General features: G+C 46.1%; 1 protein-coding gene across 1 annotated transcript; it reads left to right on the top strand.

Annotated features, from left to right (window-relative positions):
* The first annotated feature begins 1,652 nt into the window (after window positions 1–1,652).
* LOC125288346 (importin subunit alpha-4-like) lies at window positions 1,653–21,824 on the top strand. Its single transcript, XM_048234643.1, is given in 18 exon segments — window positions 1,653–2,587; window positions 7,435–7,479; window positions 11,077–11,154; window positions 11,156–11,167; window positions 11,345–11,374; window positions 11,606–11,658; window positions 11,888–11,983; window positions 14,174–14,259; window positions 14,727–14,813; window positions 15,489–15,658; window positions 16,825–16,869; window positions 17,031–17,162; window positions 17,483–17,611; window positions 17,835–17,939; window positions 19,026–19,097; window positions 19,657–19,819; window positions 20,104–20,198; window positions 20,389–21,824. Coding segments are annotated over 18 exon segments (1,566 nt in total). The 5' UTR covers window positions 1,653–2,518; the 3' UTR covers window positions 20,488–21,824.
* Window positions 21,825–22,181: the final 357 nt, after the last annotated feature.

The following is a 22,181-nucleotide window of genomic DNA, read 5'->3' on the forward strand; positions in this document are numbered from 1 at the left end:
CATTTTGGTTGGTCTTGGATATGGAGAGATGAAAATATTGTCACTCTTTCCTCACAAAAGGACATATAGCAACACTCTTGTATCATACACGTTGCTCTAAATCAGTGTTTCTCAAAGTGTGGTCCAGGGACCACTGGTGGTCCTCAAGATATCCCAAGTGGTCCGCGAGCAGACGTGGAAAAAAATAATATAGATGAGTTGTTTGCAATATTGAACCAACTTAGTATGTAAATCTAAACAGTTCTGCAACACTGCCTATGTAAGCTATGTCCATTTAAATCATATTAATCCTCTGACACAATAAGCAATGTGCAAAGACAATAAGCAAGGTGGTTCAGTGAGTAGGCTTATTGTGTCTATTAGCTAGGTGGTCCGTAAGGGTTTTTTTACTGGTTAAGTGGTCCTTGGTCTGAGAAAGTTTGAGAAACACTGCTCTAAATTAAAGGCTTGGATTAGTCTGTCATAAACTGAATGCACCATTCTGCCTACCTGCCTAGTTTTGTAATTTTCTGTTTAAAGGGGACAGGCTACCTGAGATCAGTTATATTTTAAATACCCTGCGATCATAAGAATGTAGGTCAAGATTACATACCAAAGCTTTTATAGAACTACAGACTGCAAAAGTTTCCAAAAGGACCAAAAAGGCTATAATGAAAATGACAAAATGCTGCCGTTAAACCATTAGCCTACTCTATGGATTATATGACGAAAATATGTGGGGTTGGGGACCTTAAATTCTCTATCCCGGTTTCTGTGGCAGTAGTTTTTTTGGAGCTGTGTCCTTTGGCGCAACAACAATACGGAAACAACACGTTGAGTTTTTAAGTGTATGATGTCTCTGTATGGGTGGGTCAGTTGGTGAATCATGCGCAAGTTTACGTAGACTGACGTAAATACACTTTGGGAAAAACTCCTCCTCCCTTTGGTGCAAATTAGCGTCGTGGCTAACAGGAGTTGTTCAGATCTACAGTCGTGAAACTACGAGTACGTTAGTATAGCGCGAGAATGATGCCAAAAACCTCCCTTCTTACCATCCGGTGGATCCATCAAACGTCATGTCAAACGCCTACCAGCACGTTCATTGCTTTATCATGCAACAACAAATGTGTAGCTACCTCTCCGGAGTTTTTGTTTTTGGTGCATTTTGTCTACAATCTAAGACAGTAGAAAATTATGTTTAAAGACTTAATTAAATTAAAAACATAATTTTCTACTGTCTTAGATTTTAGTTTCACATGGCAAGTAACGCTTAACATGACCAATAGGGCTACAAATTGTGGTTAACTAGTGTCGAGTTGTCGACAGCATATTGCGAGTAGGCCTAGTTGTGAACTTTAATCGTAGCCTATAGCCAAATTGAAGTAAATGCGAATTTATGATAAGCCTGTCAGTTCGACTGGCGACCCACAGTTGGATAAGCAGGTCCCCCGAACAGTCTGCATTGCTACACTGAGGGCTTCTCTGTCTGCTGATGTTTTGCTCAAAGGTCCAGGCGGTCCACATATAGCCTTCATGCCATTTCAGCTGAAAACACTTTTCATTTGTTAGCCTATTATAAACGTATTTATTAGTGTCAACATTACAGTATTTAGGCTATGTTAATCTCAAGCCACTCTAAGAAATGGCCGTAGGTCTACTTTTAGAGTAAAGCACAGCAAAATCTATTCAAATTGCAGTCCGAGGGATATTGTCCATAAAACGTTGTTAAACTTAGCCTATAGGCTAGGATACATAATCACATATTTGGAGATTTGAAGTGGGCTCATATGCTTCCATAACGTATTGATGTAAGAAAGAGAAAATGTGGTAAGGCCAGCCTATGGCATTTCTCATATCTCGCAGATAATTGGTTGTCCTGTTTTGCCAATGGTTATAACGCATAATAGTTTGAGCAACAATAGCAATAGCTTGTCACTAATAACGACACAAATAGACGAATGAATGTTCATTTAATGAAGTTTCAACATTGTGCAGTGTTCCTACATGTATTCATGTTCCAACACAAGCCTACATGTATCCATCATGTTCCAACAGAATAAGTACATGTTGCAACAATTCTGGGCACATGTTGGATACGTGTAAGTTCATGTAGGCTGCTTATAAAAAGGAAATTATTCTGATACATGTAAGTAAGGCGGGTGGTATGACGTTCGGTTGGTCGATCCGTTGGTTGATCAGATGGACGGTCGGAAGGTTTTAGGCACGATTCCCGCGCCATACGTTTGAGGGTATAATCGTTTCACAGTGAAAGGACTGGACATTGGTGTTTTCATCTGTAACTGTGTTATGGATGACGATTGTGTTACAGATGTACCTAGAATTTAATGAGTGGTAACCACAGTTATCTTAGGTCTTGGGTCTTCCCCCAGATTGAGCTTCATCGCTTGACTCCTCCTACTGGTTGCTCCTGCCCCACCACGCTCTGTCACGGTTGGTCGTCCACCCCTCGGCTTCACAGCAGAGCTTCTCCCTTCCCTCGCCGGAGCTCTGAGCGTCGGAATAGATACAGAACACAGCCATGGCAGAAAACGCCGGCTTGGAGAACCACCGCATTAAGAGCTTTAAAAACAAGGGGCGAGATGTTGAGGTAAGTGAAGACAATATTGAGTTTGTGGCCGTGATGAACTGACTTGGATTGGTAGATTTATAGGAAGAGGATTTTAACAAGTGTGTGCTCGGATGCTATCTGGCTACAATATGAGAAACCCTGATTCCGGAACACACTCCACCACCACCACCACCAGCAGCTGCCACCATCATGCGGAGCGGGTGCGGCCTACCTGGAGGCCTTCTTTAATCGAAGTGATCTAACGTTAGAATTAGTTAGCTGCCTTTCTTAAGTCGGTTTGCACATGTAGCTGATAACGTTAAGCCACCATCGGTCATAATCATCCCCAGGTTTACCGAAAGAGGGGTTTCGGATGTGTTCAAAATAGTCAGCTGCAGTATTTTTACGTTAACTCAAACTGCAGCCTCTCGGACAGTTAGCAATTTAGTTAGCTAGCTAACGTGAGTTAAGTGTGGTATTTGCAAGGCCACTTGTTTAGTCAGCGATATGTTCTGTGAACCTTCATAATGTTGAAGTTATCCACAGTGACCAATTTGACATTATGGTATTAAGACATCTATTTGCTGAAAGTGTAATGAACACAGCCAGCTGTAATTTGTGTGTTCACATCACGTTCCTTATTGATGGGCAGCTAATGCTGGCAAGCTAACTAGGATTACAGCAGTAACGTTATAGCCTTAGCATGTGTGTCTAGCTAAATAACCTCCTTTATCATTCGTTAACACCCTAAAGAGCCTAACGTTAGTGCTAGATGAAAAGTAAGATCATAGACACAGCCAAACATGTATACTGTGTGGAATACCTTTCGGTGTTGATGGCTGTACAAAGTGCTTTTAGAAACTACTGCCTGTCTTTCTCCATGTTTAAAAAAAATCTGGGTTACTTGTGCTAACATCTAAAAATTTTAATCGCCGTGTTGCTATGGAGCGTTAGCTAATGCCACCTCGCAAACCAGTTAGCTTGGTGTCTGACCCATAACGACTTCGGTTACGTTTGCTAAAGCTATCATGTGTAGTTGTTGAGCCAGGCTCTGCCTAACAAACAATCTAATTTTGTATGTAACTTAGTGATAGACATGTCACTGTATCTAGCCAATGGCTGTGTTTCATAAATGTGTTGGCTGAAGTAACATTAGGTAACGTTAACGCTATATTTCTCATCGACATCATAAACTTGTCTTTTTTCGACAGCCAACGTTAACGTAATAACTTATTAGCCTAAGCTAAGATGTGTGATGATAGTACTGTAACATATGATCATATAAGTTAGCTAACTTTAATTTATCACATGCCATAGCCACTGAGAGACATTCTCTCAACATGGATTTAGCGTTTGCGTGTTAATTCTTGACATAACGCTAGTCTAGTCATGTAATCTAACGTTAACATTAACGTTAGTTAGCACAAGATATCTTCTTTTAGCGTTAGCTTTATGGCTAGCGCTAACGTTATAGCAGCTTGTATGATGTTCCGACCGGTCAATCTTTTGCGAATTTATCACTTGCTGAGAAGACATTTAATACGTTATTTCACACGTTAATTTAGTATATGTATCTTTGTCCCAAATATCCCAAACCCAAATTTGCGTCTCATCAAAGAATGAGGACATGTATAAATCACTGAGGAGTGGTGTTTGATGCCTGATGGAAGGAGCCGCAGTGTCCACCATAGAGAAACAACTCGGATTCTGCCCATTTCACATTAGTAGGATGGAAATATATTTTGATGAAATACAAGCCAAGTTTCATATTCAAAGTAAGCCACATTTATGTGTAATGCGCCAGAAGTCTTAGTTTATGGCACCTCAGGGGGAAAATAACATTTTAGAAAAGTCCAGAATGTCAGTTAACGTATTCATTGGTAACTCAAAAACGTTATGTTTGGCATATTTTATATTTCTACGTTAGAATTCTAGTGGACAGTGTAACTTGAGGTGAAGCTTATGGTTGTCCTGATGCAAGTTCTCCCAGCTTTAGTAGCATGACCCAGATATGCCCTAATATTACACATCTTTGCCTGAATGTAATGGCACCTTCTTTTAGATATTTATGTTAATGGTGTGTTTTGTGTAAAACACCTGACTGACTAACCCCTGACAGTTCATCAGATTGATGGCTCAGGTATATTGGAGCAGTTGTCTTGGGTATCACATGAAAATCCCTTGAACCAGCACGAAAGCCATTCAGCAGCTAAGAGTCTTTTGATTCCTGATCATTCAGATAACTGGAATTAGGTTGAACCACAGTTGGCGACACCTCCGATAACATAAGTATGCCCACTGTGTGTGTGTGTGTAAATATGCGTGTGAGTTAGATTGGCTGACTGAAATTGAGTCAGAGCGATTACAGGTAAGTAAATAACACGTAAAAGGTCAGGGGATAACATTGCTATCAAGTTAGGTGCACAGGGTGTTATGGGAGCTTCAGCATCCATATAGATTACTAAAGGTATTGTGGCTGTACCCTTACTATTAAAACTCTCGTTGTGATATGGAACACTCAAGCTCCATATCTCAATGTGTCCCCGTTCTTGGGAGGATGGGGGGTGGGAAAAGAGGCTGAAGTTTGTTTGGTGTGCGCTATATTGGGCAATGTTGATTGGGAGGGGTCTAGGTTTTCATGGTGGTTGTTTTGGGGCAGTGTGACTTGCACATGGCCTGGAACACACAGGGGCACCAGACGGAGCCAGCAGCTCCGCTGCAAGTTATTCCAAGAATCTTAAGGGGCCAGACTCAGGTTTCTGGCCCAGCAGCGGGCCTCTGGGCTGGGGTAGCAGTCCCGGGGGCTCAGCCGGCTTACGGAGCTCTGCCTCGAGGGTGTCTGGCCCTCTGGATGGACTTTAGTCAGTCAGGGCAGAGCTTAGCACAGTTGGCGAGAGGGCTAGCAGCACGCCTACAGAGGGATTGCTGAGTTATTTGGGATTACCGAAGCGCTCACTTGCAGTCAGATAGTAGTGCAGTATTGATGTGCAGTACTTTAATTTAGATTCAGGCTACGTTTATACGGTGACGATGAAAAGAGAAGACGCAGAAGTGGCGTCTCGTCTTCATTTTTTTATTCACATTTAGACAAGCATTCTCAGGGGGAAATCTTTGTTTATATGAAGACGCAAGAGTATGTGATATTCGATTGGATATGCATTCCAGACCGCTGGGTGGTGGAGTGATAGAACCCCGATACGTCACTCGCAGACATTCTAATTTGACAGTTTAGAGATGGTTTAGCCGTTTAGACAGAGACGCAACCCGGGTCGTCTTCAAAACTCTACACTTTGGAAGGAGTCTTCAGATTTTTGCGTCTTCAAGCCCCGATGGCGGGGTCGCCGTGTAAACGAAAGGCCCTTATGATAAAATATTTTGTCGTCTTCCTTCGCAATCGTTCTCGTATAAACGGCCCCTAAGTATATTGTGTGTGTGTGTGAGAGTTGTGGAAGTGAGGCAGTCTGTCTCTGCATGGGGTGTTGAATCTTTAGGCACCAGAGCCTCGCTGTGCAGGAAATGCCCCTGAAATGCTGGTTTTACAACCTGACGATGGATCTCATCCTGTGTTCAAATGCAGACACCATTATTACACATGATTAGCACTCATTAATATTGTTACACACACACACACACACACACACACTTGTCTTCCCAGCAGTCCCAAGCTGTTGTCCCTATGTGCTTGCTGTGATGCGATCCATCTCCTTTACTCTTCTTTATACACAGCAGTGCTGTGCACATAATCATGACTAAACACACACATCTGCATCCAAGATTAGCAATGCACACACACACACACCTCTACTCTGATTAATATGTTTATAAACACTGCACATTCTCACAGAGAGGTAATCTCCGTTTATTGCTGCATGCATGATCTACACCAAGGGCAGCTGCCGTGAAACAAATGCCTTAGAGAGAATCAGTAAGCTGACACATAATGTACCACACTGATGCGTCCTTAACATCCCTTCATTCAAAAGGCTTCTCATCAGAACTTTGTTTGAACACTTTGTGTTCTCCTGCAGATGGTACAGTAAGCCCCTCGTAGTAGCCTGGTAAGTGGTGGGGTTCCTCCCTCATGGTAACCAAGTGGCTCCCTCCTTCCTCAGCCCTCCTCTAACCCCTCCACCCCCTGGCATAGGTGATATTTTTCTCCTCTATCTGGTTGCGTAAAGGCCGTTTGCAGCTCCTGCTGAAATAAGAACCCGGCCGCTCCATCACAAGGTCTAATCCGATCCAGCCACACTGGGCCCGCTTCCTCCAGCTCTCGTGCAAAGCTCTGGATGCAGTGTGTGTGTGTGTGTGTGTGTCCTCGTGCATGCTCGTATGTACGTACGTGTTCTGGTTGCACATGGGCTGTGTAGTGTTCAAGGCTGGCTTAAGCCCATGATAGAATTTAGCCATTTTTGACTTGTTGCCACACACACACACACACACACACAGACATACAAGAGGCCATGCATATTGCACTCTTCTGTGTGTCCTGTCACTGTCCTATTATGTAACTCCATAAAACACCTTTTTCAGTAACTAGTCACTGTGCTATGTTCTTTCGTGTGTGGATACATGATCACAACATGCACTAGTGTGCAGAATGTAACTGAGTGACAGCTGGTCTCTATGGTTGCCTTAGCGACAGCGGCTCGTGTCTTTGTTCTTGGTGGTGGCCAGGCATCCCCAGTGCAGGCCATTTGTTCCTGCTGGTTCTTGGTTGCTGTGCGGCTCTAGGTTCCAGTAGGATATTTTGATGGACATGGTTGAGGGTTTTTTCCTGGGGTTATGAATATGTTTGTGTATAAAGACTGAATCTGTGCATAATTATTATAGGCTAATTATTGTATTGGATTTTGGAGGTTAACTTTTTCTGTTTTACTCTTTTTCAGACAATGCGAAGACACCGTAATGAAGTGACAGTAGAATTGAGAAAGGTAAGTGGCCCAAGTATATGTGTGTGTGTGTTATTGTGAAAGATGTGTGTATAAGTTTTGGTGATGCACATGATGCTGTGATTGCTGTCGACCAGCCTGTCAGATTTTGTTTAGTTTCACCTTAAAAAACTTTTCAAAGAAAAACCCAAACCGGACTTTGCCACTCTGCTGCCAGTTTGCATATGATGTGTATTTGTACAGATTTTCTGTGAGGAACAAACCAGATGTGTCATTAGCTTCCTGACTAGCCTAGAATGTGTTGCACTGGAGTCTTTTATCTGCACACAACACTAACAGAGAAAGTAGTCAAACAGGACCAGTATAGAGTAACATGTGACGAGAGGCCCTCAAATGCCCCCACACACACACACACCCCATCACACCCTCCCCCTAGTTTCAGCTCACCCAGTTTGTGCCCTGATGACTTCCTGCTGCTTTTGTGACGGGCAGAGATGGAGATGTGACTCCAGTTCAGAGGGCCTCCTTTGTTGAGAAGGTTCTCTTGGGTCCCTCATCCTGCCACTCTCTGTGAGACTGCACTATCTGCACTGTGGTCGTGTCCTATGGCTCAGCAAGTGAGCTGCACTGGATATGGAATGTTGAAGTGAATAGATGTTGCAAGACCACTTGACCATTGAACATATAGTGACATGCTTACAGTTGCTGAGCGTTGAACTTGGTTTAACACGAGGCTCATCAATGTCAGTTTGATGTATCCTAGCTACATTTCAGGCCTTGTCACCAATCAAAGCAATACAATTATTTATATAGGCGAGATATTTCTGTCTGTTGCATATAAATGAGGACCGATATTTCACATCACATCATTCAGCAGTGAGATAGAACTTCATCAAATAATATGGCCTGAGCGCTGCTCCCTCGATATTTCCAGTGTGATGTGGTGCACGTGTTAGCATGTGTAAATCAGTATCTGTGTTAGAGGGTGCGGGTGATTGATAAGGATGGAGAGATGGAGGCCAGGCTTGTTAGAGTGTTGTGTGGCTCTCTGATGGTCTGCAGGGCTGCAGTGTGTGGGCGGCTTGGTGTGCGAGCGTGGGAGGGAAGCCGAGCATTCTGCGACTGTGGAGGACCAAGCAGGGGCAGAAGCATTTTAATCTTGCCTGCTACTTTGCCTGCAGCACCGCAGGACACCGTGGTCCGACAGCAGTTAGTGTTGCTCGCTGCTCACATCAAACGCCAGTGGCGGGAATAATGGTGAAATGTTATGTTCAACACACACACACACACACCGCACACACACACAAGCAGTCATGCACACACTGGGCCGTCTGAGCATCGGAGGCTGCTCTACTTCAAATGGAGGCTGTTGCCATGCCAGTTCCTCTTTTGTGTGTGAGTAATTTCCACTGGCTTTTGCACTGGCCACGGGGCAACATTTCTGGTCTCTGTCCACTTTACTCCCTTAGACCCCTCCCATCTGAGTCACACTCACCCTTGACCCTATGTGGCAAACACTGGACACTGGTCACTTTTGAGCTTTGCACTTGATGCACTTCCCCTGCTCTCCACTGCAGACCAGTGGTGGCATAACACCATGGATTTGGTCACCAAGTGATCTATCACACAGTTCTGATCATCCAAAACCATAATGGGTATTTGGTCAGTATTGGGTGAGGTGTGAATGTGTAATGTGTTTATTTCAAGACCGTCATCATGATATGGTAATTGAGCTGTGAGCTCCCCACACCAGCAAGTTGACCATCTGGATGTGCTCTGCTGTGCTCTGCTGTGTTCTGCGAGTCTTTCAACTTGTTTTTCTGAAAATGCGCATGCTAACTGTAATGCTAATTTGCCACTGTGGTCAGTATCATCCAAGCTCTTAGGCGTACCCATCCACAAAACCCAGCTCACACTAGCATTATGCCTGCATCAGGTGAGGATTACAGAAAGGCCAGTTTAGGCTGGCACTGTCCCAAGACAACATCAGACTGGCAAGACTCAACAGCCAGACCAGGTAAAGTGGACAACGCCCAAATCTCATCTCAGACAGACATTCCATCAACCTAAAATCAGCCTATCTGCGCGTAGCTTTCAAAGTGGTGCTTCATTGAATCTCTGGCTCTGTGGATCTCCCAAGCAGCAGTTTTTGATTGGGCCCCAATTGGGTTGAAGACATCAGTGGCCAGATCGGGTAACCCAAATTAAACCAGACATTTCACAGATTTTTAAATCATCCTTAAATCATCTTACCTTGGCCTAGCTTTCAAACTAGCTTAAATATTCCATCTGTATCTAACGCCTCACCCTTGTGTGATTGTTTCTGCCATGATGGCTGAAGGAGAAGCAGAGTGTGTATGCTGGGCCCCCCTGTCGGGTTGAATCTCAGCTCCCACTATTGTTCCACTGGTGGGTCCGCAGCCCTGAGTGGTGTAGCTGCATGTGCTGCATGGTGCCGTGTGTCCAGCGGAATGGCCTCTGACTTGGCTCAGTGAGGCTGTGCAGTGATTGCAGAGTGGGTTGGCTCCATGCACAATGGGGCTGGGGCTGACGCACACAGAGCCAGAGTGAGTTGATGAAGGGGAGGAAGTTCGGCCGGGGCTGACTGGATCTGGGTCACCCCTTCTACCCCTCACACACACACACACACACACACACACCCTCAGTCTTAGCCCCCGTCAGAAGGGTCCTGGCTGTACCCCAGCAACTCTAGCTGAAGGGTTTCCCTCCCTCCCCTGAGCTGGCTCCCAGCCAATCAGGTCACCTCTTGCACAGGCATCACAAGCTGCCGCCAGGGACTGTACACCACCGCACAGGTACACATCTGCTCTGCCACAGCCTTCCACCTGTCACTCACAGCCCCATGACCAATCCGGAGCCCTGACTCTGGCAGGCTGATGGAGGAACTTTGGCACTTAGCTGGGTCCAGTTATGTCTGTGATTGTGGCATTGCTCCAGTTTGGCTGGTGTGGTTCAGCAAGGGGCCTGGATGGGAGGGAACTTTGTGCTGTATAGGTCCAGGGAACTTGGGGTCTTTGTCAGTGACACAGCAGTGCTGGCCTTATTTGGCTGTCAGACACACACAGGCTTACATGAGGAGGGAGGGAGGGAGAGAGAGAGAGAGAGAGAGAGGAAAATAGATAGAGAGAGAGAGCAGCACATTCCTCCCTGCACACATTCCTCTTGAGTCAGTCGTCCCGCATTTGTTTTCCTCTTCTTTTCTTCTTGTTTTCTTCAGTGCTCTTTCTCTCCCTGTCAGCTGACTCATGCTCTGTGTGTGTGCATGTCTGAATCCACCCTTAACACTCACACACACACACACACACAGTGGTTTTCATTGCAGTGCTGACATTTAGCAGTTGTTAAGACTGGGCTAGTTTGGGCTGTCTGGCATCAATGTGACTTCACTGCATTGGGTTGCTGGTGGTACTCTCCCTCCCCCTGTTTCTGCTGTTTGGGTGTCAGACACCGACTTCACTGCTGCTCAAACGAAAGCAGAAGTCTGGCTCTTCATCTATCTTTTCTCCTAGAGCAGTGGCAGCCTTGGGTTTCTAAGTAATGTTGTGGTGTAATGTGTGCGTGCGTGCGTCTGTCTGTCTGTGTCTGTGCGTCCTAATGTAAATTGTTTTTTTATTGCAGAACAAACGAGATGAGCACCTGCTGAAGAAGCGCAACGTTCCTCAGGAGGAGAGCCTCGAGGACTCAGACGTCGACTCCAGACTTCAAAGGGGTGAGGGAACGCATACACACACCCAACCATTCACACCCAAATTGTCACTTATGTCTGGATGGGATTTCCTGTTTTTGCCTTGTGTGTTGTGCTGCAGTCTCACTTAAAAATGTCTGACTGAGATTGGAATAGTCTGTGTGGTCTAAACGCAGTTCTTTTCTGCTTTTTCTATTTCAGCAAAATGTAACACTAGATGCCATCCTACAGGTCAGCAAAGCTCTCTTCACACTTTTGCATTGTGTGTTTGTGTGTTTGTGAGTGTGTCCGTGTGAAAGGAGAGTTGTGGATGACCAGTTGAGGGTGAAGGGCAATGCACAGTGACCACTGTAGGGCAGATGCTTATGTGTGTGTATATGCATGTGCGTGGGTGTTTTCTCACTTTCCATGCTGTATGCAGTCGTTCATTTTTGCTTTTCTTCTGCTCCCTGTGGTTTCTAGAACGCAACCAGTGACAATGCAGTAGTACAGCTCAGTGCAGTGCAGGCCGCCAGGTAACATGCCCAAAGCACCCACTCTCAGAGTGCCACCGCTTTCACACTATATGTTGTTCCCCATCACAAGGAATGACCCATATGCTTTCTCAGTTAAGATGACTTATATGTTTTTATGCATTTACTGACTGACCTCAAGTGCAGTATTGTTTACCTATGTCCAAAAGATGTTTTTTTTGAGGCTGCCTGCTTTCAATGTGGTGCCATTCTGGCTTTCCTTCCTCTGCAGAAAATTACTCTCCAGTGATAGAAACCCGCCCATTGATGACTTGATCAAATCTGGAATCCTCCCCATTCTAGTAAAATGCCTGGAAAGGGATGACAAGTGAGTATGCACAATGAGATCGGCCTTGCTTTGTGTGTGTGTGTGTGTGTGTGTGTGTAAATACGAGAGTGTGTGTGTGTGTGTCTGTCTGTCCAAATGCGAGGGTGGTTGAGTGTATTCATATGAAAGAGTGAGAAAGGAGCAACGAAGCCCCTTAAGTGGCAGCCCATCCTCCTGCAGGCCTGATGCTCTCTGACTCTCTTCATTCTCTCTCTCTCTCTCTCTCCCCCACACTCAAACTCTGTCTTTCTTGCCCTCCTTCTCTCTCGCCCTACTTCCTTCTCTCTTTCTTTACCCCTCACTCAAACTCTTTTCTCTCCCTCCTTCCTTCCCCTCCTCTCTCTCCCTCTGACCTCCTCTGCATGACTGCTTCAGTGAGAGCGCGGGAGCTGTGGTTCTGCCCTGCTGCTCTGGCAGCCCTGCAGTCGTCCCTCAGAGAGAGAGAGAGAGAGAGAGAGAGAAAAGGATAGGGTGAGTGAGAGAGCGTGAGTGAAGGATAGGGTGAGAGAGAGAGAGAGAGAGAGAGAGTGAAGGATAGGGTGAGAGAGAGAGAGCATGAGTGAAGGATACGGTGAGGAGAGAGAAGAGGAGAGGAAGGATAGGAGAGGAGAGAGAGAGAGAAGGATAGGGTGAGATAGGGTGAGAGAGAGAGAGAGAGTGTATGGGGGCTGGTGGTGGGGGAGAGAGAGGAGGGACTCCTGTGGCCTGAGCTGGGCCCAGTGACGTGAGAAAAGGGAGATTTCTGTTTTGACGCAGTTGCCAAAGGCCCCTGTGACTAATCCAGCAGGCAGTGGAGGAGGGAGGAGGGAGGAGGAGGAGGCAGGACGAGAGTGTGTATGGGGGAAGGTGGTGGGGGAGAGAGAGAGGTGTGATGGGGGCTGGTGGTGGGGGAGAGAGAGGAGGGACTCCTGTGGCCTGAGCTGGGCCCAGTGGCGGAGAGAAATTTCTGTTTTCTGCTTGACGAGCAAAGGCCTGTGACTAATCCAGCAAGGAGGGAGGAGGGAGGCAGGACGAGGGCTGGGGGCTCGAGCGCCAAGAACAGTGGACTTGAGCTCTCAGACATTGCTGAAATGCCTCATTCCTCAACCAAAAAAAAAGGCATCAACGTTTAACAAGCCTCTGCTCATATAAAGCTGCCTCTGTTTGTTATGAGAAGGAGCTGTTGGCCACTTAAGGCAGTCTCAGCCTGGGTCTCACAAGAATCTGGATTAAAAAATGTCACCATGTTGTCTGTCCATATCGGAGTTAGAAAGATGGGAGTGGAAAGGCCTGCCCAGCACTGCTGTTATCTTTTGGCTGTTTACAGAATTTTCAAGAACTGGTCTTGCTAATGCTGGTCTTTGTTTAGCTTACGCTGGTCTTAGTTCAGATATTGCTCGCCTGGATTTGGCCCATTGTGATCTAGTTAGGTTGAATAAGTGTAGCATTCTTCTTTGAGTGTATATTTGAACAGACCTGTCCAGCCTTCACTATTGTTTGTCTGGGTGTCAGTTGTGTAAACCCCTATACTGGTTATGGTGGTTAGGGTTGGAATGGGAGAAGGTCATTATTGGGGGTAGCACAATAGCACTTTCTTGCCCCATACCGATATAAGAACCTTGAGTATCTCCGATACCAATCTGATCTGTCTTCCCCTCTATTTAAACCACATTGCCAGGCTCCCTAATGCTAAGTAGGGGAAAGATTTCTGTTTGACTTCTGTCATTCTGTTTGTAATTGTTTGATGCCAGCTATAGTGTGAAGTTTGTGACGTTCTGCCTTCATGGCATGTTCTTCCGTGATATATATATGAGAACTTTATCTTTGTGGATTGGATCAGATTGCTATTGTGTTATTGTCCTGTATCCAGTTGAGTAATTTTGGCAGATATCGGACTGATACTGATGCTGAATATCGGTTGGCACACCCCTAGTAATCATGAGTAATCGTGATGATTAGTCATATCGTTATGCTCTGAGCTGTTATGCTCCTTTGTGTGTGTGTGTGTGTGTGTGTGTGTGTGGACTTTTTGAAGTCTCTCTCTCTTTTGCGATACACACACACACACACTGCTTGGAAGTGGGGGGTATTCTAGTTAAACCAATATTAATCCTGGATGGAGGTGTGTGTGTGTGTGTTGGTTGATTATTAGTCTTTGGTCCTTTGGGAGTCTGGTCTGAAAGCCTTTCTGACCACCTGCTCTCTCTGCAGTCCCTCGTTGCAGTTTGAGGCAGCCTGGGCCCTGACCAACATCGCATCCGGCACATCCGCACAGACCCAGGCCGTGGTCAAGTCCAGTAAGTGTATGTATGTGTGTGTGTGTCAGTCTGTGAAGGGGACGGGGGATCAATGTTGGTAACCGTTACTCTTGTTACTGACAATGCGAATGATCGATAGAGAGATTGTCCCTCAACTGGTTTAATAAAATGTCACTGGAGGGAAGCAAGCATTAGTCTTCTGTTGTTTTTTCTCTCTATTTGCTAGTGATGATTCTTTTTGAGTAGTTAGGGATGCCATGGTAGAGTGAGCCTACGCTTCAGTGGGGACATTAGAACACTGTTTTTTCCATCATGTAATTAAATTCTGAGTCTGTAACCACCAGGTGCAGCTGTGATTCTATTAGCGTTCTTACTGCTGTTATTAGCACGTACCATTTGGTTCGAGAATGTACCATGTACCTAATAGTAACTATGTTTATCATCTTACTGTCCTATCATCCTTTGTGTGTGTGTGTGTGTGTGTCCTTGCGTGTGCACGTGTACAGATGCAGTTCCCCTGTTTCTGCGGCTGCTCCACTCTCCCCACCAGAACGTGTGTGAACAGGCCGTGTGGGCGCTCGGTAACATCATCGGTGAGTAGTGACTCCAGATGAGTCATTCAGATCTACACCATGCAGCTGTGTGAGTGTGTGTGTGTGGTAACAGAGATTATAGAGAGCTGGCAGATTCTAACTCCTGGTTCAACAAAAAACAGTGCAGTTTTATTTTGTGTCTCGGATGATTGCAGTCAGTCGTGATTGTGCACAGGCACCATGATCACATCTTGCACAGAGGTTGCAGGAATGCACCATCAGAACTGTGTAGATGTGAGGGCACTTGTTCTAGACCTAGTCAGACTTATACTCCTAATGAGTGTCTAGGCTCTCCCCTAACAAACTATATGGCACTGAACTGGCAGAAATCATAGGGATGCAATGCTGTGTTATTAATCTGCCTTACAAGACTAGTGACCACACACACACAGGACCACAGTGGTCAAAACAGCCTGTGGACATCTATCCTCTGTACTACTGAGAAATAGTTTTGGTTTGCCCAGGCAGTCAAGTGATTCAGTAGAGGTGGATGCTGTGTGAATGTCTGATTCTCTGGTCTTTTCTTGCTTTGCCTGGAGCTGCCTGGATAATAAGCAGCCTGACTGATGCAGGCTCATTTCAGAGAGGTTGTGCTCTAACAAATGAAATAACACTTCCTTTTTTTTTTTTCACTCTTCTTCCTTCCTTCCCTTGCTTCCTCTCTCGCTCCATCAGGGGATGGCCCTCAGTGTAGAGATTACGTCATCTCTCTGGGCGTGGTCAAGCCGCTGCTGTCCTTCATCAATCCCTCGATTCCCATCACCTTCCTGCGGAATGTCACCTGGGTCATTGTCAACCTGTGCAGGAACAAGGATCCTCCGCCACCCATGGAGACCGTCCAGGAGGTGTGTGTGTATGTGTGTGCGCATGGATTCTTGACTGGCTGCCCTGTGACTTTAGTTTGGCGTGTGTGTGTGTGCACATGTTGTCTGGTCTAGAGAAGCAGCCCCTTGACTGTCGGCCAGAGTAATGTGGTGCCAGAGGTACCAGAGGCTAGTGGCCTGCTGGTGTTTTGTGTAATTAAAGCTCTGAGTTATGGCCATTCTCAGATGAGAAATATGCTGCAGGAGACTTTCCACCTGCCTCAGCTCTTACTGATGCTGTTGCCAGACACTCACTCACGCACTCACTCACTCACTTTAGAGCTCAACCTTGGTACTTGCTCTCTACTGCTGTTACAGGATGCACAGAGATTCATGTGCACTCACACTCATACACACCACCACTATCAGAATCTGTCCTCTCCAGTCTCAGTCAGTTTGTTTGCAGATGCTTGACACACGCACACACACACACACATGGAAGGCGTGCGCACACACACACATGGAAGGCGTGTGCACACACACAATCAGCACCAGCTGTTACATAGATCCCTACTGTGCACCTGCTGGGTAATTATTAATCTGTGCCTCACACAAGCGTGCATAGTCTTGCTTGTGTTGTCAGAGTGACCAATGGAATTGCAGTCTTAGGCTTGGCCATACTGAGCAAGTGGTTGTGTGCTTGTGTGTGTGGTTTTCAATCAGTCAATGTATTTAAGAGGGAGACTGGAAGATTTAGTGTGTGTGTGTGTGTGAGAGAGAGAGCGAGCGAAAGGGAGAGGGAGAGGCTCCATAATTCTGCTTTGTCATACCTGCCTCTGCCTGTGGGCATGCTATACTTCAGCAGTGCTACTTGATGGGATAGCTCTCTGAAGCATGTTAGGGTAGTTCTAGGAATGTGCCTCATTGTGTGTCCATTCATGAGGCAGGTATTCCCTATGGGTTTTCCATAAATCTGTGCAAAGACTTGTGTGAGGGAAGTAACTAAAACTTGTAGAATTAAATGATTGTGTTGACTTTTTACATTCACAGAAGATCTGCCCTTCACCTTACATACATCATTCAGATCAGTATCCTAGAACATTCCGGTTCCCTGTGGCTGTGGATTAAAGCGTCTGCTAAATTCCACTCACCTACCTGACCTGACCTGACCTTTCTCTCTGTTTGTTTTCTGACTCTTTGTCTTTCAGATCCTGCCAGCCCTTTGTGTCCTAATATACCACACTGATATAAATGTAAGTTTACCTTTGTTTTATGGGTTATTACTCTAATGTGTTGTGCTTATATGGCACAGTTATCCAATGTGAATAGTTAGCTGTCAATCATTTTCAGTCTCCATTGCAATTGAAGAAATAAATATGCATACTTACATATGTGTGTGTGTGTGGTCATGTAGATCCTGGTGGACACCGTCTGGGCGCTCTCCTACCTGACAGATGGAGGCAATGAGCAGATTCAGATGGTCATTGACTCGGGGGTCGTGCCCTTCCTGGTCCCGCTGCTCAGCCACCAGGAGGTCAAAGTTCAGGTAGGATAAATATACCCCTACACCAAAATACACTTGCAGATGCACATGCCTGCGTTTTATGCGTACCCTCGGCCTCTAGGGAATCCCAAGATCCTCATCAAGTTCTCAGAGGCAGATAGGCCAAGGCCAGTGTTGTTAAGTGTTGACACTCAAATGTAGCTTTAAATACTACATCAAGAATGCTCTATCTCTTGTGTTTGTCAACTTAAGTTTTGGTCTTATTTATTTAATGGCACACAGTACACAGTATCTCTCTGTTCCCCCTTCTTCCATTAATGCTCTTCCCACCCTCTCCTTCCTGCTTGTGTCATTTCCTGTAGACGGCTGCCCTGAGGGCAGTGGGGAACATAGTCACGGGGACAGACGAGCAGACACAGGTGGTTCTGAACTGTGACGTCCTCTCACATTTCCCCAACCTTCTCACACACCCAAAAGAGAAGATCAACAAGGTTTGTGTGTGTGTGTGTGAAGAAAGGAATTCTCCTATCAAAACCATACAGAATTCCAGTGATGCTTTTCAAATAAGAAACACTCACCCATTCACTTAATGTGTGGGTGTGTGTGAAGAAAGGAATTCTCCTATCAAAACCATACAGAATTCCAGTGATGCTTTTCAAATAAGAAACACTCACCCATTCACTTAATGTGTGTGTGTGTGGGTGTGGTCTGCAGGAGGCGGTGTGGTTCCTCTCCAACATCACCGCGGGCAACCAGCAGCAGGTCCAGGCAGTGATCGATGCCGGGCTCATCCCCATGATCATTCACCAGCTGGCCAAGGTGAGGCGCTCTCCCTCCCTCTATTCTCTTGAATTTCCCCTGGGGATCAATGAAGTATCTATCTATCTATCTATCTATCTATCTATCTATTCCACCCACCCCACAAACACCTTCTGCCCCTAAAGCTGCAATCAAACTAAAAACAAGGCTGTAGTGTAGTGATGGGCAAATGAAGCTTTGGTGAACCACTAAACCACAGCAGTGTGAAGCTAGCAACACTAATGAACAAATCCAATATGGCTGCCACATGTAGATTTTTCAACATAAAAGTCCTTACCCAAACCAGTATATGAAGCCAAAAATATTGGTTTGCTAAGGACTTTTATGTTGAAAAATGTATGTGTGGCGGCCATCTTTTTGCTTTTCAGCTAGTGTCACAAGGTTCACACTGCTGTGGTTCAGTGGTTCACCAAAGCTTCATTTGCCCATCACTACTGTAGTGCTACACGGGGACAGTCCGGCCTCAGTGCTAAGTGATGATTTAAGTTTGCTTTGTCCTTTTGGCTGGGCTTGTAGTAGCCATTGCATTGTGTTAAGTCTTGACCTGATGATTGTACGCTATTCTGACATTCATGAGTGTTGCGTTGTGTTCTGAAAGGGAAATCTCTGGCCACCATAGCACTGGTTTGCCCCCAGAGTCGTAGCAAACAATAGCAATGTGTCTGCCATTGCTGCTACTGCTGCCCAGTGCCGTGCCACTGTCATGTCTGCTGTGCCACCTTTTCTGCCAAACACTCACACCTGTTCCTCTCACCTCTGCTCTCATTCTCTCTCTCTCTCTGCCTACTGTGCTTCTTCTTTACCCATTGTTCTCTCCTCACCACACTCTCTCTCTATCTCACCCCCCCTCTCTCTCTGTCGACATCCCTCTTGCCCACTCCTCATGCGGTTGCATGTGGCACCGGAGGCAGGCGGCCATGCCAGTGCCTCCCCACTTTTTCACACTCTGCCAGGGGCCAGGCCCTCATGTCAGCTGCTCACACTGTTGGCCGCAGCTGCTCGTACACAAATCTTCTGTGATGGAGGGAAGGGAGATGCTGCATGTGATGTGTCTTCATTGCGTGTGTGTGTGCGTGTGTTGAACAGGGCGACTTTGGTACACAGAAAGAAGCCGCCTGGGCTATCAGCAATCTGACAATAAGTGGCAGAAAGGACCAGGTGGGTGACTTGGCTTTTTCTCACACACATCTACCTCGCACGTTCTCTCGCTGTCACATTTTTGACCATTGGCAAGTTTTTTTTTTTTTTACTGTTAAAGAATACACAATTGATGGCAATACTTAAATAAGTTTAAAAAGGACTTCTGTTCTCAAAGAGAATTAATCTGTTGAGTGACCGGTATTTTAAGAGCCTCAACATCTGTGGACAGACCCTTTATGAACTGACTGAATGCCATGTGCTGTTGTCACACTGAGAGCAATGCTGCCTAGTATTCAGTTTTCACACACAGCCAAGGAGTAGTGCTAACAGTGTCTTGCTACTCAAAGCACATTCTAACATTAATGACTGCTTGCAGAAGATTCACATTGTCAAACCAAAATGGGTTAGAAAATTGCCATTTGTGTCCTTGGCGGGCATAGCTATATTAAACAACAAAAACTGGGATTACTGTGTTAACACAACTGAGCAACCTTTGCAGTTGTGCTTTTATGATGTGTCCTCTGATTTTAATGGCTTGACTTGATTGTGTGTTGGTGTTGTGCACTATGATTGGCAGGTGGAGTACCTTGTCCAGCAGAATGTGATCCCGCCCTTCTGTAACCTGCTGTCGGTGAAGGACTCGCAGGTGGTACAGGTGGTGTTGGACGGCCTCAAGAACATCCTCATCATGGCTGGAGATGAGGCCAGCACCATCACAGACATAATCGAGGAGTGTGGAGGTACCAACAGGACCACCAGCATGCCATAAAAATGGAGGGTTAATAGAACCAATGGAGAACCAATAGAGCCAATGGAGGGTTAATAGAACCACAGAACAACACAAGAGGGTCACAGAGTTCATCAGCGGAACAGAATCATATGTTTATCAGCTATTGCTGATGTTTCTGCTCTGTGTTGATTGGATTGCACAGTTTAATTTGGTCTTAGGCTACAGGCAGCTCATTTGGTTCTGGGTTGATGCTGAAACATGATTTCAAAATATGTATTGTTGTCTGTTGTTCAGGTCTGGAGAGGATTGAACATCTCCAGCAGCATGAAAATGAAGACATCTACAAACTGGCGTTTGAGATCATCGATCAGTACTTCTCAGGAGACGATGTGAGTAGCTCTATACTGCACCCCAGGAAGAGCACTACCCTGTTAAACACAATGACTCCTATCCCCACAATGCTGAAAATGTATATGGCATGTGTGTTAACTCAGTCTAATGCTGAGTAGGTAGAACAGGTAGCTCTGGGTACCAGATAGTGTCCTCGTCCTCTGACCAAATGCTCTTGTGTCTGTCCAGATCGATGAAGACCCAAGCCTCATCCCCGACGCTACTCAGGGAGGAACCTTCAACTTTGACCCCGCCCCTAACCTGCAGACTAAGGAGTTCAAGTTCTAGGTGAGCGCGTGTTTGGGTGGGTGTGGCCTGCTCCTCATTCCGGCCCCGCCCCCAAGACATCGCGCCAACACACCAGATCTACTGGACACATACACACACATGCAGACATACACACACGCACTGAAGGATCAGCCTCTTCACCACCCATCCTCTCTGATGCTTCTGAACGAAGGAACGCAAAAAAAAAAACGAAACAGAAACCGACCACAGACTAAAAAATGATCACCACCCGCCTCCTCTGTCACTGCAGTTGCCAAAAAGTTGCTCTTTTTCCTTTTTTTTCCTTCACTGTTCTCTCTCACACATACATACACACTCACTCACTCACTCACTCACTCTCTTTCTTTCTTTCTTTCTTTCTTTCTTTCTTTCTTTCTCTCTCTCTCTCTCTCTCTCTCTCTCTCTCTCTTCTCTCTCTCTCTCTCTCTCTCTCTCTCTCTCTCTCTCTCTCTCTCTCTCTCTCTCTCTCTCTCATGTAGACTGGAGTCAGAGTCAAACAATGTGCATGAAAGTTAACACACAGACACACACACAGACACACAAAGAAGAAATGTGTGATCAAACCAGGCCTCATGTTCTTGAGGGATGGACTTGTGTGAAATCCTCACTTTGAAGAAGGCAGGGATTCCCTCCCCTCTCATCAGACAGTCACCCTCCTCCCTCACCCCCACCCCACCTCAACATATGAAACCTCTGTGCACAGTGTCCCAAGAGGCCAGACCCCCATAATCCAGCCTTGAGAGGTACAGGCCTACACTTCCCTGAATTCCTTTGGGGCTCTGCTCTCAGGCTGGGGAAGGAGGTTCCCTCCACACCCCTCTTGGACACCAGATTTTTTTTTTTTTTGGTCCAAATCTAATGGAGTCATCATGAAAACTACAAATGAACCATGGATGTTGCGTTCAAAAGGAAAATAATGAAAGGAAAAGACAACACACCACACTTGAACAGAGGAGATCATTTTCTTTCAAAGCGTTGTCATCTGTTCTGATTTTGAACACACAAACATGAACATAAACAGCCTGACTCATGCACACAGGATGGAAGTGAACTCTGTGAGATCGACGCCTGGTGGTAGCCCACCCCACCCCACCCCCCCGTCACCTCTCCCTCTGGGGCCAGGGAGCCCCACCCTAACCCCTCACCTGCCCAGAACCACCACACTGCTCCACACCTACCACTGCTGAGTCTGCTGGAGCACCAGGACCCCACCCACCCAGAAACCCTTGCCCCCCACCACCACCACCCTTCCTGTCTGGACCTGCACTGAAAAGAGCCCCTCAGCTGAAGACTGACCCTTCCTCTCACAGACACATACACACCATTTGTTTAGTGTCCCCCCCTTCGCTTAGAGGGAGCTCAACTCTCTGCTGTTCATTGTAAGGGCAAAAGAGAGAGAGAGTGGCTCAAACACAAGAGTTTGCTGCAGCAGTTGGATTTATCGGAAATACATTATTTTATTTTTTGTTTTAGTATAAGTTTTTTTTTTAGTCTGGAGTGGCAACAGTGACTGCCCCACCACCCTTTTCTCTCTCTCTTCCAACCCCCGAATCCTCTGCACATCCCCTGCAGTTACCCCTCAACCCCCAACCACCACCACCCTTCTCTATTACCTGTGGTTAGTGGAACTGCAGTATGTGTCACTGCGCTGTGGAGGAACCCATTCCCGTCGGCAGGGTTCCGCTTTTATTTTT

This window comes from Alosa alosa, chromosome 23 (assembly GCF_017589495.1).
Source record: "Alosa alosa isolate M-15738 ecotype Scorff River chromosome 23, AALO_Geno_1.1, whole genome shotgun sequence".
Classification (NCBI taxonomy): Eukaryota; Metazoa; Chordata; class Actinopteri; order Clupeiformes; family Clupeidae; genus Alosa; species Alosa alosa.